Source organism: Peromyscus eremicus, unplaced genomic scaffold (genome assembly GCF_949786415.1).
Source record: "Peromyscus eremicus unplaced genomic scaffold, PerEre_H2_v1 PerEre#2#unplaced_999, whole genome shotgun sequence".
Lineage (NCBI taxonomy): Eukaryota > Metazoa > Chordata > Mammalia > Rodentia > Cricetidae > Peromyscus > Peromyscus eremicus.
Window position 1 is genome coordinate 77,535 of NW_026735234.1, and position 27,862 is coordinate 105,396.

At 38.3% G+C, this 27,862-nt stretch overlaps 1 protein-coding gene and 1 long non-coding RNA gene across 2 annotated transcripts; both read right to left on the reverse strand.

Moving 5' to 3' along the window:
• Positions 1 to 719: 719 nt before the first annotated feature.
• On the reverse strand, positions 720 to 7,190 carry LOC131901984 (uncharacterized). Its single transcript, XR_009376960.1, has 2 exons — positions 7,072 to 7,190; positions 720 to 1,101 (listed from the first exon to the last, which is right to left on the reverse strand). It is a non-coding gene; the product is annotated as an uncharacterized LOC131901984 (long non-coding RNA).
• Positions 7,191 to 25,139: 17,949 nt separating this feature from the next.
• Positions 25,140 to 27,857, reverse strand: LOC131901983 (zinc finger protein 844-like; the record flags this gene model as incomplete). Its single annotated transcript, XM_059253020.1, has 3 exons — positions 25,140 to 25,856; positions 26,109 to 26,242; positions 27,731 to 27,857. Coding segments are annotated over 3 exons (978 nt in total), but the record flags the coding sequence as incomplete, so codon positions are not given.
• Positions 27,858 to 27,862: the final 5 nt, after the last annotated feature.

Consider the following 27,862-nt stretch of genomic DNA (forward strand, 5'->3'; position numbering starts at 1 on the left):
CTCCAAGAATTTGTTTTTACTCTTCCCCAAATGAGAAATTATTGGTTGAGGAGCAGAGTATACAGTCATTTCGATTTTTGAAACATGTACCCAACCTCTAAGAGTCATACATTGTGTTTATGTATCCAAAAGACCCATGTGTTATTTCTCTTTGAACTTATTCCAGTGATGGTCCATCCTAAACTTGGCAAGTTTTCCCTAAGACCTCACATAACAAGCAAATGCTTGCAATAATCAATTCCATTGACTCACAGTTTTATGCCACATACAGTTCATCTTCAAAATTTCCATTTTTTACACACATTATCACAAATGTTAGGAAAATGGACTGCATAACAAGAGACAGTTCTGACAAGGTGAGGCCCAAGGAGTTGTTTTTTAGGAAACATTTCTACTAGAAATATGAGACCAGATATAACTAAGAATATTCTGGATAAAAATGGATGACCAAGAGACTTCAAATTACCATTTAGAATGCTTTGTGTTGTAGGATATAAATCTAGCCCGCTGTACTGAATGTTATGGTGACCCCTGAGACACTTACACCCTCTCCTCATTCAGGATCCTGATATTTTCTGGTTGTATTAAAAAAACAAAAACTCTCAAGTGATTTAACCTCTTAAAAAATCATTTACACTTAAAATATAGAATGAAATAGGATTTTTACCCACCATTTAAAAATGTTTATAGAGCTACTAAAAAACTCACATTTTCAAATATTTGGTTAAAATACTCTTCTGGATTGTACAAGAAGCGAGGCAGGGTTAATGACAGACATGATGGATGGTTAGTCAGACTTGGCTTTTCTCTTTTACTTCAGAGACTGGACTCTGTTTTTCAGTGTCTCCACTTTCCACTGGCAGATCTGTAGTTGTTGGTCAGCCACTTTAGCCTGTTGCCTTTATTTTCCTCTTCCCTTTTGTTTGCACTCTTCTGTGTGATCCTTTATCCTTTCCCATGGCCTTTTCCAGTGTGGCATCCACCTTGGCAGAGGCAGGCTTGGAAAACAGTGTTTTGGCTTCTGTAATTACTTCCTGCTGACATTGGCACATTATTGTCAGGGCCTTGGAAGGCTAGACTAGCCAACCTGTCAAACAATACCTGAATAGGGGAGTGTAGATTAAGAAAATAACAGAAAAAACAGAGACATACGGGATGATAGGACAGGAGATACAAAGGAAATACACTAAGTCTAGATTCTGATCAAGGTGCCACTTTATTTTTCTCCAAGAGGGTTTATATAGTTCCTGCAGGGTGGGGGGAGCAAGAAGCTGTTATTTGCATAAGGTGGGACAAGCTAACAGGATGTTTGTATAGGATGTTTACAGGGTGAAAGGGTCAAGGGCTCTGCCTCAATGTCCTGTTGCTAGGCAACCTGACTATAAGATGATCTAGTTGCCTGTCCTTAGAGATTCTGACCTTGTCCCAGACATTGTCAGAGCCTTGGAAGGTTAGAATGTTAGTCAAAGATAAGGAGGCAATTTAGAAACTTCTGGTTCATTGACCAGTTGAAGAAACAGCATTTGCATCAGTTGGATTGGTTTATATCAGCTTTCATGAAGTTCAGGGCTCATAGTCACATGGAGCAGGTTGTCATTAACAATTGATGCTTGGATGGGTCTGTCAGCAAAGTGCAAACCTGATATAAACTAGGAACAAAAACAAAAATTTATGACCTTATTTGGAACTTTTAGACCCATATAATGCAAGCCTTTATGTCATCAGACTTTTATATTTCTCAGACACTTTTCAGGACCATCCAACCTGTCAAACAATACCTGAATAGGGGAGTGTGGATTAAGAAAAGACAGAAAAAACAGAGACATACAAGAAACACAGAGACATAAGATAGATTTGGGAGGACTATCACTGAATGCTGTTGTATCCAGTTTATTCTACCCAGTGCTCATATACAGCTGAGCAATAGACAAGAGAGTATCTGCAAAGCATACTACATTGTTACAGACTTCTTTATATGAAGATTCTTTGGGTTCAAGGAGCAGTTAAGCCACTTCTCTGCAGCACAGATCTTAAAAGGTCTTATTAATAAAAAACCACAAGCCAGATTTTGGGGTAAAAGCTGGAAGATTAGAGAGGTAGAGAGCAAGCTACTACATCTTAGCCCTATGAAATTCTGTGCCAAAAGAGAGAGTTAGCTCCTCTATGCACCCTGCCTTATCACTTCCTCTCTTCAGAACCTCTCAACATAGTTACTGACTCTCAGTATGCAGAAAACGTGGTCCTACACATTGAACAGCAGAATTTATCCCTGATGAGTCTGAATTAACTTTGTTATTTATTCATTTACAAGAAATAAACAAAAACAGGAAGTATCCCTTATATAAAACATCTAATACCATATGAGTCTGTCAGGCCCTTTAGCACAAGAAAATGAGGAGATTGATCAACCATTGATAGGAAATGTGTGGGAGGTCTCAGAATTTCATAAAAAAAATCATGTCAATAGTGAGGTTTTAAAAAAAGGATTTTTCCATAACCTGGAAACAAGTTAAGGAAATTATATGGAAATGTCCTACTTGTTCATTTTACAATCAGACTCCACTACCTGCAGGATGTAACCCGAAGGACACTCAGAAGAATAAAATCTGTCAGATAGATGTGTTTCTTTTTGTAGAATTTGGAAAATTGAAACATGTGCACCACACAATTGATACCTACCAGGATTTCCATGGGCAACTGCTCTGAGTTTCAAAAAGGTTGATTCTGTAACCAAGAAATTGCTAGAAGTTTTGACCATCATGGGTATACCTGTATAAGTTTAACCTGACAATGATCTAGCATATGTCTCTGATAAAATGAAACAGTTTTTTGCTTATTACAATATAAAACATTACAGGTATACCATACAGTACTACAGGAGAAGTCACAGAAATAACAAATTGCACTCTAAAAGGTATGCTAAATAAACAAAAAGAGCAACAAAACCCCCCTGAAATAGATTACATAATGCTTTATTAATTTTGTATTTTCTCAATGCTAATAAGAAATGAACAATAGCTGTGGAGAGACATTGGATAATAGAAAAAAAAACCTACAGAGTTAAATCAGCCTGTATATTTTAAGGATGTGCTGACCTCAGAATGGAAACCAGGATATATGTTATATTGGGGATGAGGTTTTGCTTTTGTTTCTACAAGAGAAGATAAGCTATAAATACCATCAAAATTGATAAAGGGCTGGATGGTGGTAGCCCATGCCTTTAATCCCAGCACTTGGGAGGAAGAGCCAGGTGGCTCTTTGTGAGTTCGAGGCCAGCCTGGTCTACAGAGCGAGATCCAGGAAAGGCACAAAGCTACACAGAGAAACCCTGTTTCGAACAAAACCAAAAAAAAATTATGGGGTTGGGGATCTAGCTCAGGAGTAGAGTGCTTGCCTAACATGAGGTAGGCCCTGGGTTCAATCCTCAGCTCCACAAAAAAATGATAAATATTTGATTTGAACAAGACAGACTTCTTAATTAGAAGAGGTGATAGTTCCTCAACCAGCATGACCATCCAATTTACAGTAACTTGGCCTACTGGTATTAAATCACACGTAAATTTCATGTCTTCCTAAATGTTTGTTTCTGCTCTTCTCTACAAACACTTATCACAAATGATGTTTATGTAGTCCCAGTTCATTTAAAAATTAAAGCTGGCTTTGGAGTTGGATAATGACTCTCTCTTTCTTTAAAGCCAAACATGTTAAAAAGGAAATGCATAATTTCTGTATCATGTCAGAAGAGTCTACTGATATGGGACAGAAAAAAACTAAAATTAAGGGATGATTCTATTGCCACTGCTCTCATAATACTTTAATTCTATTTTGATTATTTAAACTTTCCTTAAAATATAAATTTTATATCAAAATTTATATATATATATGTATATTTGTAACTCAACATAAATCCAGTTACTCTGAACCTGATACAAGAGAAAGTAGGAAGTAGTCTTGAACACATTGGCATAGGAGATCACTTCCTAAATAGAACACCAGTTTCACAGTCACTGAGAGAAGCAATCAATCAATGGGACCTCAAACAGGAGAAGCTTTCATAGAGCCAAGGACACAGTCAACAAGACAAAGCATTGGCTTACGGAATGGAAAAGGATCTTCACCAACCCCACATCTGACAGAGGGCTGATATCCAGAATATATAAAGAACTCAAGAAATTAGACATCAAAATGCTCAACAGTTCAGTTAAGAAGTGGGCTATAGAGCTAAACAGAGAATTCTCAACAGAGGAAGCTCAAATGGCTGAAAGGTATTTAAGGAATTGCTCAACCTCCCTAATCAGCAGGGAAATGCAAATCAAAAGGACTGTGAGATACCACCTTACACCCATCAGAATGGCTAAGATCAAAAACACTGAAGACAGCTTATGCTGGAGAGGATGTGGAGCTAGGGGAACACTCCTACATTGTTGGTGGGAATGCAAGCTTGTACTTTTCCATTTTGGAAATGAATATGGCACTTTCTTAGAAAATTGGGAATCAATCTCCCCCAAGATACAGCTATACCACTCTTGGGCATATACCCAAGTAATGCTTAATCATACCACAAGGGCACATGCTCAGCTATGTTCGTAGCAGTATTATTTGTAATAGCCAGAACCTGGACACAAACTAGATGCCCTTCAAATGAAGAATGGATAAATAATATGTGGCACATATACACAGTGGAGTACTATGCAGCAGAGAAAAACAATGACATCGTGAGGTTTGCAGGCAAATGGATAGATCTAGAAGAAATCACCCTGAGTGAGGTAACCCAGACTCAGAAAGACAAACATGGTATGTACTCACTCATAGGAGAATAATAGATGTAAAACAAAGGATGACAAGACTGCTACTAACAACTCCAGGGAGGCTACCTAGAAAACAGGACCCTAAGAAAGACACAGGGATTGTCCAACAACAGAGAAATGGATGAGGTCTACATGAACAAACTGGACTTGAGGGCAGGTAATGAAGGGCAAGTGTTGGGGGAAAGAGAGTTTAGGGGAACGGGAGGTCCCAGCAGGATCAGGAAGAGAGAGGGAGAACAAGGAAAAAGAGAATATTATAAATTATGACCCCATGGGGATAGGAAGAAGCAAAGTGGTAGAGAGATCCCCAGAAATCCACAGGTACCTCCACAAAAGACTACTGGCAATGGTCAAGAGAGAGCCTGAACTGACCTGCTTTGGTGATTGGATGGCTAAACACCCTAACTGTCATGCTAGAACTCTCCTCCAATGACTGAAGGAAGCAGATGCAGAGATCCATGGCCAGGCCCCAGGTGGAGCTCCTGGGAGTCCAATCAATGGGAGAGAAGTGGGATTGTATGATCGAGAGATATTGAGACCATAATTGGAAAAAGCACAGAGACAAATAGCCAAACTAGTGGAAACACATGAACTATGAACCAATAGCTGAGGAGACCTCAACTGGATCAGGCCCTCTGGATAAGTGAGGCAGTTGATTAGCTTGAACAATCTAGGAGGCTCCCAGGCAGTGTCCCAGAAACTTTCCTTAATGCATGAGCTGGCTTTTTTGGATCCTGGGGCCTATGCTGGGACACTTTGCTCAGCCTGGGTGAAGGGAGGAGGGGACTGGACCTGCCTCCACTGAATCTACCAGGCTGAGCTGAATCCCCAGGGGAGTCCTTGCACTGGAGCAGATGAGAAGGGGGGGTGGATTAGGGGGAGAGCGAGGGGGGGGACCGGTAGTAGGGAGGACAGGGGAATACATGGCTGATACGTAAAATTAAATTAATTATTAAATAAAAGAAAACAAAGTGCTTCTTCCATCAAATTGCTAAAATAAAAAAATCTATTTTGCAAGCTTTGCTTACTGTGATGTCTGCCCCCAGCATGTAACAGGATCCTCTTAAATTCTGATTTTTTTCCAGTGGAAAAACTTTTACAACTCCCAAACATATTCTGTTACAGCAGTTTATTTAAAAATTCTTTCTCCCATTTAAATTGGGGCGGTTCACTTCCACTCAAACAAACAAATGTTCCAAATAAGAATAGCAAGACAGAGAAGAAAATATTAATAGCTGGACTCAATACATACTACATGAGTTATAGTAAGTCACCAAAATCATTTATGTGCTTTTATTAAAATACAACAATGGGCACAGCTGGCATTTATTTGTTATTAGATTAGCCAGATAAGGATTAGAATTCTGAGATTGGAACAGGCAAACACAACTCTATATTTAGGATCAAACATGTTGATTTCTACCTTCCCTCTTCATCTTCTTTACTTTTAGCTTCTGAAAGTGGCTAATCAATAAAGAATAGCTGTCTGGTGAGTCTTTCCAAATGGCAAAGGACAGGAGCCACGCACAATATTTGCTAATGGTCATGAAGGGAAGTGTCAATTTTCTTCAACCAATTGAAGTGATTCTCTGCTCTAAAGCATAATTTTCAGCATTTTTGTAAGTTTAATATCTGATTCCTTTGTTCCCAGAAAGAGATGTTCTCCAGAAACAGATTTGCAGCTTAGGTTATATAAATGCTAGCTTGTAACCCCACACACCAAAAGAAACAGGAAAAAAAACAAAGTCCCACTTATGAAGGAAGTGAATTTGTAAGTCATGCCTTGTGACAGCAATCATCTCCATGGTGTATCCCAACCCATCTTTCTCTAGGTAGAAGAAACTGACATGCAGAGAGGCTAAACTGCCAAAGACATAACCAAGAATTTCCTGGGTGTGCCTGCTGTCCTGCCCTTGTTTTGCACTCTGTTCCTCAGACCTGCATTCTAAAGCTTTACCTGTGGGTATTTCAGACCTTATTCTCCTTGGATAACCTTTCATGTAGCTCAAAAGGGCCTGTTTCATATCCTAGGAGGAGAAGGAAAAAAATCAAAGTGACTTTTTACATCTGATAATGTCTACTTACTTTTGAAGGAGGAAATTTGTCAAAGATCTGTTTACAGACACCTTGATGAAGAGGCACAGAAGTTAGAGTGATACCAACAAGTTTTCACAGGGATCTGTGTACATCAGCCATGGAGTTAATCTCCAACCTAAGGTAACTAGTGGACAAATTGCCAGTCATTACTTATATCCCCGCATACCTGGAATTTATGGTGTTACATTGCTCTCAGCTGTAAGGAGCCTCTTCTGACCTCCAAGGAAGGACATAGCATAAGATTGAAATTCATAGACAAGGCAGTGAATTCAGACCCAATTCCCCATATCTGAAAATTTTAATGGTCAGGAAATTCAAAGAAAAATACATTCATTGAAATGAAGCTTGTTGTATATAACACATTAGAAGAATTTAGCATGGTACTTGATATGGCAAGACAATATCGGGACATTTATTGACAGGGTGAAGTGGTTTGTGAGTCTATGGGTGTCTCTGTGTCTTTGTAAAACTGTGACAGGGAAACACAGGTTGGGTTCAGGAGGAAATAGGATATCTTCTTCTGAGATACATATGGTGCTGTTGAGCATTTCATGAAATACACATCTCACTGACTTGTGAAAACCCCTCTGTCATATAGTGCTTTCTTAATATCTTTATTGCACTGAATTATCAGGCACAGCAACTTAGAATGGGAAAAATTGATCACAGCCCACAATTCCAGGTAATAGTTCAATTTTTGGAAAATCAGGATAGGAACTCAGCTAATCATATCACATCCACAGCCAAGAGCAGAGATAAACAAATGTACTCATGCTACCTCTTTGCTTATGCTTATGCTCTAGCTTCTTCATACTTACACAGCACAGGTTGCAGACAATGAAATGATTCTGCCCATTTTAGGGAGTCTTATCTCAATTAACAATTAATAAAATCCCACAGAGACAAGTTCAAAGAAAAATCTGATCTATATAATTCGTCATTGAGGGTCCCTCTTCCCAGGTGACTAGTTTGATTCAGTCTGATAATAAAAAATAAGAATCACACTGCCCCACCATCACTGCCAGGATTTGAGGAGATTTCTGCCTGCATTCAGAGCAGTGGTCCTCAAACTGTGTGGGTCACCACCCCATTGGGGGTCGCATATCAGATATACTGCACATCAAATATTTGAATTACAATTCATAACAGTAGCAAAATTAGGGCTGGAGAGATGGCTCAGAGGTTAAAAGCACTGCTTGCTCTTCCAAAGATCCTGAGTTCAATTCCCAGCAACCACATGGTGGTTCACAACCATCTGTAATGATATCTGGTGCCCTCTTCTGGCCTGCAGGGATATGTGCATACAGAATACTGTATACATAATAAATAAATAAAACTTAAAAAAAAGTAGCAAAATTAAAGTTAAGAAACGACGAAACAGTTATGTTTAGGGCTCACCACAACATGAGGAACTACTGTTCACGCTATTTAAAGATTTAAAGGGTCAGAGAATTGGAAAAAAAATAACCATTGATCTAGAGTGTCCAGTGTTGCTAACTATGAAGGGGCTTGCAAAGGATTTTCCTGAATATCCTTTGCTCTAAGGGAAACTCATGTTCTGTGTGGAAGCCTCCAGCTATCTGACCATCTTTACTACCCAGTAATAGCAGACCACTTTGAGCTACTGAACAGAGAGTACAACACCCACTACACACATGCTGATGACACAGATTTTAGTCACACTGGGCTCCATGACCATATCATGCTCCTATGAGTGCTTGTTCCTAGACTGTATCAGCCTCTTCCTCTTGCATAACTCTGCCTAGCTTTTCCTGTAGACTCTTTACAAGGAAGTTGTTTAACAAGTGTCCTTCTCAGTCAGCATTAAGTCTATAATGTCTTGTGGCTAAGGACATAAGGAGATGTAGGTACTTTTTTTTTATTTTATACCTTTTTTGTATTGTTTTTTTTTCATTTTTCATTATTTAGAAATTTTCTCCTTACCCCACATACTGTCCACAGAGCCTCATTCCTCCCACTACCCACCCCCATCCCTCTCTCCCAAGCCATTGCACATCCCCACATCCCCCAAATCGAGGTCTCCCATGGTCAGTCAACAGAGTCCAGAACACTGAGCCTAGGCAGATCCAACCCCCTCCACACTAAACCAAGGCTGTTCAAGGTGTCACACCACAGGCACTGGGTTCCAGAAGCCTACCCATTGACCACGAATAGATCCCTATCCCCTGTCTGGGTGCCTCCCAAACAGTTTGAACCAAACAACCATCTTCTGTATTCAGAAGACCTAGTCCAGTCTCACGGGGGCTCCACAGCCACCAGTCCACAGTTCATGGGTTTCCACTAGTGTGGCCAGTCACCTCAGTTGCAGGTACTTATGATGAACTTTAGCATATATAAATTTCTATAATATTATTACCTTGTGTACATAAAATTTCAGTAGGAGATAAAGATTCAGTTCTACACAGGGAAAAAAACTGAAGGATGTTCAATCAATCAGGGAGAGATCTCTGGCTTTGGATGAAGAGGATGCTGAAGGGCTTCTCTTGTATCCCAGGAGAGGCTCCTGCAAAGGACAACTTCACATCTAGTGTAAAGAAAGCTCTTAGTAATATCAGTTCCCATGACATCTGCAGCTCTTCCCTAGACATTCCATTGTATCCTGGAGAGCCCTGGCATCCTCTGTGATGTCACTATGTTGTGGCAACACCCACTGTCCTTGGGAAGTTTATTCAGTACCTTCACCAGTTACTGATGAACATGATGGTATACTGAAGAGTCTAATTCAGAAAGAGAAAGGAGAGGTTAGAGAAACCAGAGAGTGACTGAAGAAAGCTGACCTTCAGCCTCAATGTAAAACGTCAAGAAAGAAATGATCAAGAGAATCATGTAATGAGTTCTGTGCAAGAAAAGGGAATCTTCTTGGAGGAAGTGAGCTTGTGCTGAATCTTCCAGTAATGGGGAACAGAAAGCTGGAGTATCTGGGAACCAACAGAACATCCCTGCTTGTCATGCCTCTTAAAATTCAAGGATTCCAAGATATTAATTGTTCTGGCTCAGAAGTCAGGAACTGGTAAGGTCAATGCTTTATGCTGGGAACTCTTGGCTTTCATTCCTTTTGGTAGATAGGCATTGATGTGTGAACATGAGACCGACATTAAAGCGGGAGGGATTAATGAGACAAGCCCATTTCAAGGCAGGACATCACTCTTCTTTAACCACAGTGGCTAACTTTAGTTTCTTCCCAGCTGCTCTGTGTTCCTCAGTTGTCAGTGAGGAGACTTGTTGAGTCTGGTGACCATGTTCTGCCCTTATATGTCTTCTCCATCAATAGTTATATGGATAGAGTGACCTGTCAAGATATTTGGGGAACCTCTAAATGACTGGGGTGATTGTGAACTACGGCAATTTTTTCCTGACTTGTAAACCCACAGGCTTGTGGACTCTGCAGCCAAGTTGAATTCTGAGTCTGCAGCTGTGAATGAGCCTGAAGAGGCTATCTCCTTGGTTACTTGGAGCATGTGCTATGAGGGCAGAGAAAACCAAATAGCTGGGATAGCCACTTCCCTTCAAATAGAGGAGACAGCTGAGTTCCTCAGAGGGGGCATCTGAAGCACAGGACAAAATAATTTGTGGTGTCACCGAGTCACTGGTAAACAAGCTTTCTCAAACATTTGATTAGGACTCAGGGTGGTCTGTCCATTATCTTTGCCTTGTGATACTGCAAATTCATTTATCTTCATCTACCCACAAGGAGCACCAGAGAGCCACCATCCCACCAAACCTTCCTCACCAAGATGCAGGTGAAGCAGAAAATGCAGACTGACCACTCAGCTACAGGAAATGACCATTGAAAGAAAGTAACAGTGAGATCGCCTGATCTTTATCACAGAAGAGAGAGTGAAGAATAGGTATTCATTCTTTCAAACCCTGTGGTTTCAATCTCAGGTTCACTCTGTCATCATTACTTTATTTTATATAAGCTCTGCGTTTCTGGTGGGCTGCATCTTCAGGGTAGGCCAAAATCATGTCTCTTCTCCCAAAGGCAGAACCTCAAATGTGGACAGGAATGATATGAGGACAAAGACTATTCTGCTTCCTCTAAAAAAGAAACAAAAACAGAAACTGTGACATGAGTCATAGTACTCATGGACTGAGGCAGTAGTATGAATTCCCAGCATGACTTTGAAGAGAATCTATCAAGTGCTGTCTAGTGTGAGATGTTAGCTGCTGTGAGTTTGAGTTAATTTTTGTTACTTGCTTTAAAAGGCCTTGTACGTTTGATTCTCCAAGCAGCAGTTGGAGAGGCCTGGTCACACTTCTAAATGTGTCCATACCCGGACTGAGACTGATCCCTGCTCCTTTTGTTCCCCTCTGAGAGGACACACCTGCATGCATTTGTTCAGCATTCAATTGATAGAGTTCTCCCACTCTCACTCTGTCTCTCTAAGTATCTCTTTCTCTGTCTCTCTGTCTCTCACATACATGTGTTTTTGTTGTGTATTTTTCTATGTGTTTGTGCATGTATTTCTCTATAGTCCCTGCAGTCAGGGATCTGTGGTTGGGCATGTGCAGTTCCCTATCTCACAGTGCCCAGGTGATACCTTGGTGAAAATTGGGAGTACCAATTTGAGTATTATAGTTCCATCAGTATACTTACTTCAGTGACACATAGATATTTCCATGCAGGTGTTTATAAATCTGTCATAATATTGCGTCCCATCTTCAAAACTGTTCATGATGTTATTTTGGTCTCCATTGTGACAGGTCCCATCATAGACAATTTGTTTTTGAAGACAGGAGAAAAATCCTCACATACTCTGGAGGATACACATCTGTGGAGTAGACACCAGGGAAATTCTTAGACAGCTATTTCGGCAAGCCTCCTGAGAGAGCTCATCCAACTCCACCTCCCATCATCTAAACAGCCTGCCTCTACCGGTGTAGGGTCAGCATAGGTGTAAGTAAGTTGTTTTTAAATCTGTGGGTTGGTCCTGGGTTTGATTGCCAACAATATAAGTAAATTTGTTGCGACAACTCTGGGGAAAGGTGTCCTGACTACCTGGGGAGTCAGGCAACACCTTGATCTGCTTAGGACAGCTCTGATGGCTGGAACTGCAAGGAGACAGTTTAGCCCTGGAGGACGAGGTACCCCACACACCTTGAGCTGCTCAGAACAGCAGCTCTGCCCTGAATGTGTCCTGGACACCTGAAGTAGTTTAGCACAGCTCTGATGGCTGAAACTGCAAGGGACCGTTTAGCCCTGGAGGATGAGGTATCCTGGACACCTCAAGCTGCTCACAACAGCTCTGCCCTGAAGGTGTCCCAGAGACCTGGAGTTGTTGTGCACAGCTCTGATGGCTGGAACTGCAAAGAAGCAGCCCCGACCATGGAAAGGACAATTTTGTGAATTTTTGGGAAATTCAAGCCTGGAACTGATGGGAGATGATCTCCCTGCAGGATACAACAATCCTGCTCTTCTCCTGGAGAGATGCTACAGCTGAGCCTTGCTCGGTACCCTCTTAAGGGGGATTCTCAGCTGAGCTCTGCTTCTCTTGCCTATGCTGTGGCTTTCTTTACTTCACTCTGCAAAAGGGGAAACCCCTGGAGAAATGTAGCAATATCCTCTGGCACTGGAGAAAAGTGTCACTTTTTAGCTCTTTATGGCACTGTCCACTCAGAGATATCTCAGCAAAGATCTTCTGTTCAGCTCCTCTTTGCTCTGCTCTTTCAGCTTCCTCTTTCTCTGTCCACTGGGGGACATCTCAACATGGATCTTCTCTATGCCAGTGAATGAAGATTATCACACCCAAAACTCTTTTGAGAAACAAATTAATTTGTGAAAGAGGGGTCCAGGAGAGTAGCTGCCTCTACCAAGGTGGATGGAACAGCCTTTTTTTAAACTGACCAAGCAAGGCAGTTTACACAGGATATATTGGAGGTGGAGATAACCAGGGGTTGACTTGGGACCCAGGATTCTACTGTCCTATTCTGTGATTGGTTCGTTTCTCAAGTCAGTTGGCCAGGGGCAGATATGGCTCTGATCTGACTGAGCCAAATGGTGTGTTTCTTTCTGCCTCGATCTGGGTCTTCTTTCCCTAGTTCTGGCCTCAAGGGTCAGGGTGGGTTTCTTTAGCCAGCCCCTTGTTTCTACAATAGCAAGTTTAATAGATACCAGAAGTTCCCAGTACTTACAAGACAGGATGTGGTATCCCATGACATACAGTAGTCTAGAACACACTCTGAATTCCTGTGATACTTGAGGCCCATATTCATGGAGTTCCTTAACCTCTAGGTCCAGGTCCTACCACCAGCCAAATCTTTTCTATGAAAAGCTCAAGATGGAGCATGAGCTGGTCATGTCACACATGGAGAGCTTAAAGAACGAGAACACCAAAGCCTCAGAGAAATTAATTGGTCTGGCCGAGAAGTCAGTCTTCCATTGTTAAGTGTCTGTTGTTCAGGGGATCACAACATTGTGCAATGGCCATCTCTGGCTTTCCTTGTTGCTGTACTGCAGAGTCTGAAGCTCTGGCTCCAGCCTTTCTGCCACTTAGCAAGCTTCCTTAGCAAGTAGTGCTTTGTCTTACGCTTCTCATTCTCAGCATTGCCAATAGTGAAAGAGACTGTTAGCTACTCACAACCCCATATTGTCATACTTAATAGCCTCCAGAACTACTATTTTTAACCTTCCTAATGCCATGACCATTGAAGTACAATCCTTCATGTTGTGACATTCCACCATAAAATTATTTTTCTTGCTATGTCATAACTGTAATCACTACTGTGATCAATCATAATGTAAATATCTGTTATGCAGGGTATCTGAGATGCCTCCCCTTTGAAAAGGTCATTCCATCACCAAATGAGTCATGACACTTAGAAGTCCAGTTTGCAACACAAGATGGATATCATGTATGGTCTTCGGCAGGAGTCTAATGCCATAGGACTGCTACACCACTAGTGTCTCCTACTCTCACTCAGAGGGGATTTGTCTTTTACTTGCTGATGTTTCCCCATTTACATGGTCAGAGAAGGGCAGATGAGGAATCTGTTTGCTTACTACATTTTCTTGGATTTCTTTTGTTGTTGGTGTTTTCAGAAATAGTATGATTCTTTCTGGAATTCCTTTTTTTCTACTTTTGGCCAAGAGAAAAATGTCAGAGACCCCCCAGACACAGAAAGAGCAGGAAAGAACAAGCAGCTGGGTCAAGGTTAGGTCCAGCACCATTTCCTCCTGTAACATTAGCCTGTTTAACATTCAACCCACTTGTGTTTAATTCATTAGTTTACTCCTACACACATACCTCCCCACACACATTCAACTCCATCACCACTTTCATGACAATCAATTGTTTATTTTTTTTTTGTCCATGCACCAGTATTTCTGGGAAGTGAGTCTTTTGTTAGAATCATTTGACAATCAATCCCTACTTCTCTGCCTGAAGCTGAAATCCAATGATGGAGATGGATCAGTCACACATCACACACCTTCATGTCATTATGGGGAGAGAGGTGCTATGAACAGCCTTGAGGGAGTAAGTTCAAAGTCCAGCACCATTTACTTTTTGCTCATTTGCTTCTCATGGTTTACGTATGATCACAGTGGGGATAGCAGCTTGCAAGTAGGAGAGCCCCTGCAAAGGTCAAGTGAGTCATTCTCTTTGTCACCTCGTTGGGTGGCATGTGGCCTTCTTCCTCCCATTCTCTGTATGCCAAGGTGGTCTCTTCACTTTGACAAGCTGTTGTTTCACACTTATAGAGACCTCAGTGGGAGTTAGGCAGCAGTGTTTATTTTGTGTTCTGTTCTCTTTTCTTTTGTCCTCTCCCATCATTGTTGATCAAATTCCCTATCTGATACTCTCCAAAATGTTGGAACCACAGTGTCAATAACACTAGTGAAGACTGAATGTATTGTCACTTTTCAACGTGATGCCCATATCATAGCTGAGGGACTGTTTTACTCTCCATGTCTGTATGTAGCTCTGCCATGCTGAGAGGTCTTGAGCTCTGCCTCCTCACCCAGCATCAGTGATTTTTGTTTCTGAGGCTTCTGGACCCTGTCCCAGCTAATTGTGGGGTTCCATTCATCCTTCCATTTGTGTGTTCTCTTAACTTGAAGTGGTATCATTCTTACTAGAGAAGTGTGTCATACATGGTGATCCTTTTATAGAACTGAGTGTTTCATTGGTTCCTTTGTATGGTTTGTTCAGGTTTGATTTTATTATTATTGGCTTTATTATTCTCTTGTGCTGTATGAGGTAAGATTCAGAACTCATTGACATGAGTTCTGATCTTTGTTGTTTCTTTCTGACTAATGATATTTCATTTTTATGCTTTTAACACATAGTTACTGTGAATGAACTCACACACATAGCGTTCACTCAGTTGTGCACACACTGTAACTCACATTTGAATGGTGGATGGGAATAGTTTAGTAGAGTTCAATGCCTTTATTATACCATGTTTCCCAGGAATTGAATTCAGACTTATTGACATGTACTTTCACTTGTTGTACCATCTACTAGTTCCTAATTTTTTAAATGTATACCTTTATACCAATAGACTTCAACTTCCCTCTTGCAACACCATTTTTTTGTTAGATTCTAATGTTTTGTTATTTTTGTACATGTCAAGTATGTTATGCTTTCTTCTTACCACCATTTGTGTCTAAGAACTTTGGAACCCACTCCCAATTTCTTTTGCATCTCACTGATTGTTCAGTGTTTTATTTTCTAGCCTCCATGTGTCTGTATATTTTCTATAGTTTATTTTTGTTCATTTTTGTATTTTTATACTGTGATCTTATAAAAATAAAAAATATTTCAATTACCTTGTTTTTGAGAAGATTTGCTTCACATAAAACCATTTTGAAAAGTAATTGTTCAGGCTGCTAATAAAAATGAATTCTGCTACTGCTCCTTGGAAAGTTTTGTAAGTGTTAAATCAGTCCATTTATTTGTATATCAGATGTTCATTGCTTTCCTTTTGTTTTGATAACTGATATAATCAGTATTAAACTTGCCCAAAATAATGTTGAGTTCTATCTGTTATCTCATATTTAGTAGTGTGTGGTTTATAAAATTGGGAAAATCAATGTCACAAGAACATGTGTTTATGGATTCTTGTTGAATTTCTCACTTTATCAATATATAGTGACCTTCATTTTCTCATTCACTAATTTAACTTTAAAGTGTACATGGTGGACTATCAGTGTGGTTAGACTTGTTTGTTTCCACATGTGATTTTCTGCCTATTACTTTGTCACTGAAGTTCATTTGTTGCAGGTACCAAATAGCTCTATGCAATAGAATATTATTTTAAGGTGTACTGCTTTTTATTATGTTGAATTTGTTTCACTTTGTGATGCTATATTACTGTGCCTGTGTAAAACACCTGATGATTTAATAAAGAACTAGCCAACAGCAAGAAAGGAGAAAGGATAGGTGGGCTGGCAGGCTTAGAGTATATATAAAGAAGGAGAAAACTGGGTGGAAAACACTAAAATCAAGGAGTCAGAGAATGAGGAGGGCTCCAGGAACCAGCCACCCTGATACACAGGAAGCCACAGAGTAAGAGTAAGATTTACAGAATTTAAAGAATAAGAAAAGCCAGAGACAAAAGACAAAAGGGTTAATTTAAGATAAGCTGGCTGGAAATTAAGCCAAATTAAGGGCTGGGTACTCATAAATAAGAATAAGCCTAGATGTATGATTTACTTAGGAACTCGATGGAGGTCCATCAAAAGAGCAATAACCTCCAAAAACAGCTCTCTTTCACTTACGTAGTCTATTCTGTCAGGCTATTTCTTCTGATTGGAATGTAAGACACTTAAAAGTCAGAATTATCTCAAGTTATAAAATAATTACTATCATTTTATTATATCTCCTTTACTATATGTTTTAATTTTTCAAGATAGTTTTTACTTAAATATTTTTAGTCTAATAATGTACTTGGACTCTCTCACATACATTTATACTCAACCTTCCCAGTTCTCTTCTTCTTGCTTTGGTTTTGGGAATGCTTTCTTCTAACTTATTATTTTTGTCTGTTTTTATAGGATACATTTCAGGATTCATTGCAATCTTTGCCTTTACTACATTAAATGCACCAAAGATGAATACATTCTGAATGAAAGGTTTCTTTTCTATTATTCATTACAAAATTTTTTAATAAATAGAGTTTTCAAGATAGCAGTACTCAATTTCACCCAAGGAGAAAAATGTCATCATTGTAGGCTATGATAGGCAAAACAAAAGGGTGTTAAAAAATGTAAGCTGCCTTATCCAGGCTTTTAAAATTCTAGTTGTGTCCATATTCTACAAAGCCTTTTGATAGTACTGCATAATTTATTTGTGGCATAATGACATTATAATTTACCCAAACTATTGATAGTATTTGAATGACTGATGTATTAGTAAAACTTACCCTAAAGGTTTCTCTTTTAATCACCAGTAACCTCATATGACAAATTATTGGAATTATCAGTGATTTTTAAAAACTTAATTTATTCATAATAGACACACAGCCTCAAGTGGAAAAATATTAACAGTTAAAAGGGGTATAGTAACAAGGGCCTGAGTAAATAATGGGCACAAGTGTGGGGTTGTTTCCATTCTCCTGATATTAGAAGTAGATTATACGGACCATGTCTTAATGTTCAACAGTCTACTGGGATAAAAAGTGATGCATTCAATTATGTTTGGTTTACTACAGCCATATTAAGTACTTGTGAGGTAGAAGGAAAAATAATCACAGCTCACTGAGAGACTTGTGTTTTCAGGAGTAGAAAAATGAGGATATAAAGTGAATAGGTGGGGTTGATTTGCCATGGGGCTATTGTGACAGACTGTGAGATCATTGTTGTTGCCTGGCAACCCAAGTGGAATTCTCTCTACCCACATCATGGGACCAACAAATGGGGAGCAGCTGAGATGCAGTGTTTTTTTAGGACATTTTATTATCCAAAATAAATGTACCATACAAACTTTATTTTGCACAAAGTGGGAGGTGATTCCAATCAGTCCCTGGCAAAATCTTTGGACATTACTCTTGCACCTGGCACTATTACTTAATAAAGGGTCCCTGATCTCACTGGATACTGCCTGAGCAAAAGATATTCAGAGCCTTTTCTGGGTGGATGTCCTATTAACTGAGAAGTAAGCTATGGAATAAGAAATAAAAGCCTCAGAGTTATCTTCCAGGGTAACAATTATTCTATTGTTACCTTCTTTCTGCCAGGTTTTAAGCCATTTCTTATACTAGATTGAGGTTGTAGTAAGAGTTGCTTTTCTCTGAGACAGATGCCCAACTTTACATATCTGATGTACTCTAAAACACTAAGTCAATAAGCACAGTACCACCTATGAAAATTGAAGGCATTATGTGTCACTTTTGAACTTGGGGTCTGAAGATAGGTGAGGTTCCTGCCACATTGTTCAAGCTAGGATGTTATGGTTACTTATTGAGAAGTCTCAGCCTCTGGCTTTTGGCCAAGTGTTGATAATATTTATTCTGATGCTTCTGGACCCTGTAAATTGTAGAGGTGCCATTGACACTAGGAGAGTGACTCTGGTCTTGGCATCAAGTGAGTAAACCTATGTTTATTCTATGGAAATTCTATGCTGAAACTGAATTGTCTTAGTGATACACTCCGTTTTTCCTTTGGTTTCATGTGAGAGATTGCAAGTAATGAAGTCTGCATTCTCCAGGACATCCAAGGTGATTTAAGATCTGTAGACCTGGTGGACAGTGTACATTCCCAAAGCATGCAGGGCTCTTGAATTCTTGACCAAACAGAAAGAGAAAAACAGTCTTACAGTTACAATAATTGTTGTATTTATCAGGAAAACAAAAAAATTATCACCCGAGGAGTCTACAAATGGAGCTTAGGTAAGAAGAGAAGTCGCCTGGGCTTTCCTTCTTCACACTTGATAGAAAATGGAGATACAAATTCTACAGAGCCACAGTCAGTGTCCCTAGCTGTTCTTTGGTTCTTTAAAATAAACCATTCCACATTTCCAGAGAACCCAACATATCCAGGTTGTTCTTCTCTCTTCCCATGAAGTTGAAAGAATACTGGTATTTCTCCTAGTGTTTGTTTTTGTTTGGCCATTGAGATTATAATATAATTATGTTATTTCCCCTTGATTTGTGGACTCACAAACATTCCATTTATGTTTTATGTTCTATCCATTTGATAAAATTTTAACAATATGAATACCCAAACAGGAGCTAAATAATCCAACAATTGCTGTGCCAATATGCATGATAAAAAACCCAGGAGGTTGCAATCCTATGTAACAATTTAGCAGAAACTAAGGGATGTTGGGCATGGGAGAAATTGTCTTCCCAATGGAATAGGACAATATGTTACCTGATATAGTTCTTTTTTTAGATTGCATTATACTATATTAAAATCTTCTTTCTACATGTGAACAATACCACATATATTCCTTTATTTACACATTCAAGGCTTCTTTTATCAGTAGTTCTTTTATAAAATCTAAATCATTTATAAGCACTTACATTTCTAATATCACAAATATTATCTTGTCAGCTATCTGTTCTTGCTGCCTTTCCTTTCTCCTTCCTTGATTCTTCCTACCTACTTATCCTCATCCACTTTTCATCCTTTATCTTTTATTATTATTCACTATACTCATATTCAATTTATTTTCCTTTACATATTTTTCTTTCTTTTTACTTTATTTCCTCCTTCCTTCCTTTATTCTTTCATTTTTCCAAACCTCTTTTCTTCCTTTCTTTCATTTTTCTTCAATGAAATGTCCTTTTTTACACGAGCTGAAGATTTAATTCACAGACTAATCTCATGACAGAAAAAATTACAAGTGAACCTCATACACATTATTAATGGAAGATGGCAGAAAAACTGTAGCTTGCTTTGCTTGCAGGCATCTGGTTTTTTAGTGGATTTGTAGTATCAATGAACAGAAGGCAGTGTCTTTTCTCTGGGTGAACATTAATAGGAGACACCTACGCTATAACGGAATGTTGTTTCAAACCAGTGAAATAAGAATAGCTTCCTTTGTCCACTTTCCATTGCCTTTGTACCTTACCAGCAAAGATGCACCTTGAAATGATTGATTCTTTTTAACTTTGATGGCATTATACACCAACATGCTAAAAATCCCATACAGGTCTTTCAGGGTCAAAATTTAAAAAGTCTCACATCCATGCTCTTCCATACATAGAGATACCGTCTATTTAATATATTGTATGATCACAAGTGCAATAATGAGGAGCATAAGGCCTACTTATAATCTAAGATTGGTTTGAACTCAGAGAGCCCATGAATTGGCAAAGAAGAAAACATTCTATATACTCTAGAGATGAATTCAAACTTCCAAAGATTCAGAAGACATCACAGAGTGATTTTTGTATGTAGTAGGTATAGGATACCATATCTACTGTTAGCATTATCCAAGTTTAAAATATTAAAAAAATTGGGGGTTTTGGTGAAAGCCACATAAAACCACAAGGTTCAAGAGTAGCTGAATTTATAGCAGGCCATAGTCCAGTGATGAGAAAAGAGACATACCTACCTTTCTCAGGGTAATTATTTATTCTTTTGAGAGAAGAGGTAAGACTGTTGGCTCAAAATGTTGAAATTAGATTCTCAGAGATTTGCATTATATAACAAGCTGCTTTTTATACCTTACAGCTTACCCTCATGAATAAAGAAGATTTGTCAGCAACAAAAGGGATTCTAAGACCTAGTTTAGTAAAGAGGGAGGACCTCATGTCTCTAGTCATGACGTAAAGCAAAGGATAACCAGACTACAACCCACAGCTCCAGAGAAGCTAGCTAAGAAGGACCCTAAGAGAGACACATAGATAGTCCTGCAAAGAAGAAATAGATGAGATCTACATGAGCAAACTGTTATTAATAGGGGTAATGGAGGGCAAGGAATGGGGAATGAGAACACAGGGGAATGTGATGGTCAAGCTGGAAAGGGACAGAGTGGGAGAGCAAGGAAAGAGATACTATGATAAATGAAGACATCATGGGAATATGGAGAAACAGGGTGCTAGGAAAGTTCTCAGGAACCCACAAAGATGACCTCACCTTAGTGTACTAGCAATAGTCAAGAGGGTGCCTGAGCTGGCCTACTCAGTGATAGGATGGTTAAATATTGTAACAATCATCATAGTACTTTCATCCAGTGACTCATGGAAGCAGATGAACAGATCCACAGCCAGGTGCCAGGCCAAGTTCCAGGTGTCCTATTGATGAGAGAGACAAGGAATTCTATGACGATGATGGAAAAAAGTACAGAGACAACTAGACAAAGTAGTGAAAATGCATGAACTGTGGATCAATAGCTGAGGAGACCCCATGGTACTGGACTAGGCACTCTGGATAGGTGAGACAGTTGTTTAGGTTGAATTGTTTAGGGGGCACCCAGGCAGTGGGATCAGGACCTGTCCCTAGTGCATTAGCCAGCTTTTTGGAGCCTAGTTCCTATGGTGACACACTTTGTGAAGCCTTGGTGCAGGGAGGAGGGGCTTGGACCTGCTTCAACTGAATGTACCAGGCTCTGCTGACTGCCCATGGGATACCTTGCCTTGGAGGAGGTAGGAATGGGGTTGGTTTGGGATAAAGGCTGGGAGGTGGGAGAAGCGAGGACAGGGAAATCTGTGGTTGGTATCTAAAATGAATAGAAAATCTCTCAATAATAAAAAAAAAAGAAAAGAAAAAAATCTTAGTGCCATTACATTATCTGGCATCCTTGGAAAATTCCCTTACAGGGTAATACTTCAATATGATGAGCCAAATGAATAACTGAAGGGGAAAGGAAGATGCACAGAACTTCAAGTTATATATGTATATATGTATATATATATTTATATATATATATACACACACACATATATATACAATGAAGCAATGATATAAGATAAACAAATGATTGCTGATTATCCTACTTTATTACATTTCTACCAGACACATGAAAATATCTCTTTGAATACACACATAAAGTTTTTAATGTTTCTTATATTCTTTTCTATTAAGCATTTTAAAATTAACATTGTTGTGTTTACAAAACAGCACACATTGGGAGTAGATTATCTACTCTTGGACTTGTACACTGGAGATAGACACATGAGGATCATGAGTTCAAATGTATCCTTGAATCATTACTGAAATCTTTGCCAGGTTTAATATACACAACACTATCTCAAGGGAACTTGAGAAAACATGTAATCAAAACCCAAAACCACAAAACACCACCCTTTTCACAGAACATCTTACTCAGAAAGTATGACCATACACTGCCTGATATTTAAATAAACCTTAGACTAGTAAGATGATGGATTTTCCGTTTTATGTATTATAGCAGAAATATATATATCACTAAGTAAAAACACAATGGAAGATGAACAAAAGACATAGAAGGAATATAAAGACCACAAAAGTAATTTTAACTAAAATGAATTTGCCACACATATAGCACACTTTGGTAGCTTCCTCAAATGTTTCAAAATAGAAATGAAAATGCATTGATCTCCCCCATCAATCTTGACTAAAAATAGTAACTAGTTTACTTTCTTCAATTCTATCATGAAAAGAAAATGAAGTAAGATCTTTTTCTTTAAGCTTAAGACAACTGTGATGTCTAAAATCTGTACCAAATTGTTTACATGAATAAAATTTTTCTTGTGTATGAATTTGTCCCTATTTCCTGATTTTAGCATGATATAAATAGGCTTTAAAATATTTTCATGGCTAGAGACATGGTTGGGCAGTTAAGGAAAGTTCATTCCCAGGAATAAGACTTGATTTGGACAACTTCCTTTAGTTCTTGCTACAAGAAGATTCAAGAGCCTAACATTTTCAGAAACTACCATGCAAATTCACATATCCCAAAAACATGTACTGACATCACATTATTAAAACTGAAAGAACTCTTTAAAAAACAATTTTTCACTGATGAAACTTTTTCATTTGTAAGCATGCATTCCTATAGCACAGGTATTGAGACATTTAAAGGCTTACAGAGATTTTCTTCTTTGTGAATTGGTTCATATAACAGAAAGCAAGCATGTGTGATTGAAGTCAGAGAAATCCTTTTCAGTTGGCAGTATAATTTGTGAAGGTTTAGGAAATGCTGTTCTGCTGAGAAAATATGTCACTGGGGGTATGCTTTGATCAGTTACATCCACACATCATTTTCAGTTCCCACTCACTGCTTCATGCTGCAGGCTAAGGATGTGAGCTCTCAATTTAGCTGCTATGTCTGATAATTGTTGCCGTGCCACTAATACGGTGATATTGTCTCTCTCTGGGGCCAAATAAAATTCATTATTAGTGAACATAGACATTATATAAAAAGAACAGGAAAGGAACTAATAAAAATACATCACGTTTGACACCTGAATTAGTTATTTCATTTAATTAAAGTGGAGTACAAAATCTAAAAATACTACATTATTATTTAAATTCATAGTGGAAGTGTTTAGCTCTGAAAGAAAAATTCTCTGAGTATCAAAAGTTAGGTTACACCTATAGTTGGGAGTGGAAGGTATCTTGGATATATACAATTGAGAGGAGAAAGATATCCTGGCTGCTGGGGTGTCAGGCTCTACCTGAAGCTGTGCAGGAAAGGTTTCCAGGATACCTACAGCTCTCAAAAAAAATCTGTGAAAGGAAGCTGGATACCTAAAGCTGTGAGGAGATAGGAATACTGATTTAGAAAGTTAGGCTAGTCCTGAAAGCTTGTCCCAGTGTGGGATGGTTTACTTGAAGGATGTGACAAACCTGCTCCTCTCCAAAAATGAGCAATTACAGATTATCTGTGCTACACTCAGCTAAGACAGATTTCCAGCAGATCTATCCTTTGCTGCTCTACTCCACTCCTCGAAGAGAATTTTCCAGCAGAGGTGTCCATTATTTCTCTGTTCCACCCCACTAGTGAGTTTCCCAGCAGAGATATCCATTGCTTCTCTGCTTGACTCCACTAGGGAGATTCCCAGCAGATTCTTCTCTGCTCTGTCAAAAGATCTTCACACAAATCTAATTCAAGAGATTTATATAGGGGAGAGGGATCCAGAATAGTGGTTGCCTGTGTCAGCGTGAAAAAGGGCAGCTGCCTGCTATAAAGACACAGGACTTATATGGGGCTTGATAGTGGTGGAGATTTCCAGGGAAAAGAGTTTGAGGATAGGTATTGGTTGGTTTTCAATCTCAAGCTCAGAGATTGGGAGGCTTTCATGTGCTGTGATTGGTTGGTTTGTGCTCAGGGATTGGTTCATTTTTCTGCTCATGGATTGGTTGACTTTGTGCTCAGATGGTCAGAGGTAGAGTGTATTTCTTTGGCTCTGGTTTCAGTGTAAAACTGAATTTTTTTCACTGGCTCTGGTTTTAGTTTCCAGGTGTGTTTTTTTAGTTGACCTTTTATCTTACACACAAGGCTTTATAAACTACTAAATTCAATAAATCCATGATTTTTACAAGGGCAAACATTGTAAAAATGGACATCATAATGCATGAACAGATTGCTGACATTGTCAAATTGTTTTTTGCAAAATGAACACCCTTATGTAACTGAATGCAATTATTTTGGATAAGGATCTTACCAAATATTTTATAATAATAAGTCCTCAGTACTTTTTTTGTAGGTACTCAAAGACTATTGCAATATGTAAAGGCTTTAAGAGATTGACTGAACAGAAAAAAAATTCATTCGTGTATAAAGAGCAAAACTGTACAACACTGACTATATTTGTAGGGTTTCTCTGCAGTATGACTTTTTCTAATTATTTTAAAAACTACTGATACATACAAAGGCTTCATCACACTGATTACATTCATACAGTAGGTGTTGTTTCATGCATTTGAAGAGTACTGTGTGTGAAAAGACCTCACCACATTGATTAACATTGATTAAGTTCATGGGATTTCTTTCTAGGATGTGATTTTTCATGCATTTGAAGATGACTGTGATGACAAAAAGCTTTACCACATTAATTATGGTCATAGGTTTTTCCTCCAGCATGTCTTCTTTATGTATTTGAAGAGTACTGTGATGATCATAGACTTTACCACATTGAATACATTCATAGGTTTTCTCTCCAGGATGTCATCTTTTATGTTATTTGAAGAGTACTGTGATGAGCATAAACTTTACCACATTGATTACATTCATAGAGTTTATCTCCAGTGTGTGTTCTTTTTATGCATTTGAAGAGTTTGGTGATATGCAAAGGCTTTACCACATTGATTACATTGATAGGGTTTCTCTCCTGGATGTGTTATTTTATGACTTTGAAGATGACCATGTTGTGCAAAAGCTTTACCACATTGAATACATTCATAGGGTTTCTCACCAGTATGTGTTCTTTTATGTACTTGAAGATGACTATGTTTTGTGAAGGCTTTACCACACTGATTGCATTCATAGGGTTTCTCTCCTGTATATGTTCTTTTGTGACTTTGAAGATTACCATGTTGTGCAAAGGCTTTACCACAATGATTACATTCATAGGGCTTCTCTCCAGTATGTGTTCTTTTATGCCTTTGAAGATGACTGGATCGTGCAAAGGCTTTACCACACTGATTACATTCACAGGGTTTCTCTCCTGTATGTGTTCTTTTATAACTTTAAAGATGACCATGTTGTGCAAAGGCTTTACCACACTGATTACATTCACTGGGTTTCTCTCCTGTATGTGTTCTTTTATGGCTTTGAAGATGACCATGTTGTGCAAAGGCTTTACCACAGTGATTACATTCATAGGCCTTCTCTCCAGTATGTGTTCTTTTATGCCTTTGAAGATGACTGGATCGTGCAAAGGCTTTACCACACTGATTATATTCACAGGGTTTCTCTCCTGTATGTGTTCTTTTATAACTTTGAAGATGACCATGTTGTGCAAAGGCTTTACCACAATGATTACATTCACTGGGTTTCTCTCCTGTATGTGTTCTTTTATGGCTTTGAAGATGACCATGTTGTGCAAAGGCTTTACCACACTGTTTACAGTCATAGGGTTTCTCTCCAGTATGCCTTCTTTTATGTATTTGAAGAGTACTATGATGAGCATAGGCTTTTCCACATTGATTACATTTATAGGGTTTCTCACCAGTATGTGTTGTTAAATGCCTTTGAAGATTACCATGTTGTACAAAGGCTTTACCACATTGAATACATTCATAGGGTTTCTCTCCAATATGGGATCTTTTATGTATTTGAAGAATACTGTGTTGTGCAAAGGCCTTACCACATTGATTACATTTATATGATTTCTCTCCATTATGTGTTGTTTTATGCACTTGAATATGACTGTGACAGCCAAAGGCTTTACCACATTGATTACATTCATAGGGTTTCTCTCTAGTGTGTATTCTTTTATCCCTTTGATGGTGAATGTTACATGCAAAGGATTTAACATATTGAACATATACAGAAAGTTTCTCTCCAGAATCTCTTCTTTCATGGTTGCAGGGATAATTAGAAGATGTAAAAGCTTTAACACATTCAACACACACTTGAATCTTTATATCCATATAAATTGATTTTACCATTTGGTCCAAATGTAAAGAGGAATCAGAGCTTAAAGTTTTATCATTATGTTTACATTCATTTTTTTTCTTTTCATTAATAGTTGTTTTGCATTTATGAAGATACCTGTGATGGTAACATCCTTTGTTACATGGTTTGTAATTACAGAAATTTTCTCTATATGAGATTTTTTACATGTTTGAAGAGAACTGGAAAAACTTAGAACTTTACCACCCTTATTGCATTCATAAACTTTCCTATACTTTGATTCATATTACAATTGCTAAGTGAACTAAGCCCAAGAGATTATTGATAAAGTACTAGTATTCATAAGACTTTTCTGCTTTGTAAGTTTGTTGATGTATTAACAATGAAACTATAAAATCAATTACTTGTATTCTTGAATCAAATTCAACAATACACTCAATATGGGATTGCTACATATCTTCACATTGTTCTGAGAGAGAAGTATGTTATGTGTTTCCATATCCCTATTCTCATATGCCTTGTATCCATAGTTGCATATGATACACTTAGGGATGGAAAAATAACAAATAAAAGTGTTCCACATTGAATTCACACAGTCTGAATTTCTGTTTCTCATAGACATGTGGTAAGTGATTAAGAATTCTCCACAAAAACGTTCCTTTATTCTTGACTCTAACTGCTACACTTATTAAATTTAGCCCAGTCATAAAATGTATATGAGTAACACTAGCTTTACTATGGACTCTTTGCTTACTAAAAGGTTTTGAAGATATACTTAAAACCTCCTCAATGTGTATACATTTTGTAATATGAGTTGTATGAAATAAATAGATTGACAATTCCACAGCATATCTCTCATAGTGCTATGGTTTAAAGTGTGATATCTGTTGAGAATTTTTTTACTTGTATTCTTTCGTAAAATAATACCTTGCAAATGCTATTCATCTACCTGACATTGAGGTCTATGTTTTTGTGAGAATTTAATAATCATCAAAGCACATTAATATGTGCTTATTTACACTTTTACTTTTGTATAAATCTTACAGGACACATGATTTTTTTCAGAGGCACATTTGCATCAGTTTACACTTGAAACTTACCTTTCATGTCTTCTAGAGGTTTGATGATGTTCTTCAGTATTATGGTCTATTATGTATCCTATAATACAGTACCAGAAAATGGCCTATTATTGAAAACTGTGTGAAATTTAAATTACTATATTCAATGAACCTTAGAAGCATGCCTGATTTATTCACCTCACTCTTCTTTCTCAATCAAATTACAGAATAGTCATCCCAAACTAAGGAACAATTGTTTCCTTATTTTAAAAAGTGAAGTAAAATTCGGTCATACCTATAGTAGTCAGGTTTCTGTAGGTCTCCATCATCACATCTTTGTAGAAATTCTTCTGGGAAGGATCCAGCAAAGTCCACTCTTCCCAAGTGAAGTTGACATGCACATCATCATAGGTCACTGCATTCTAAA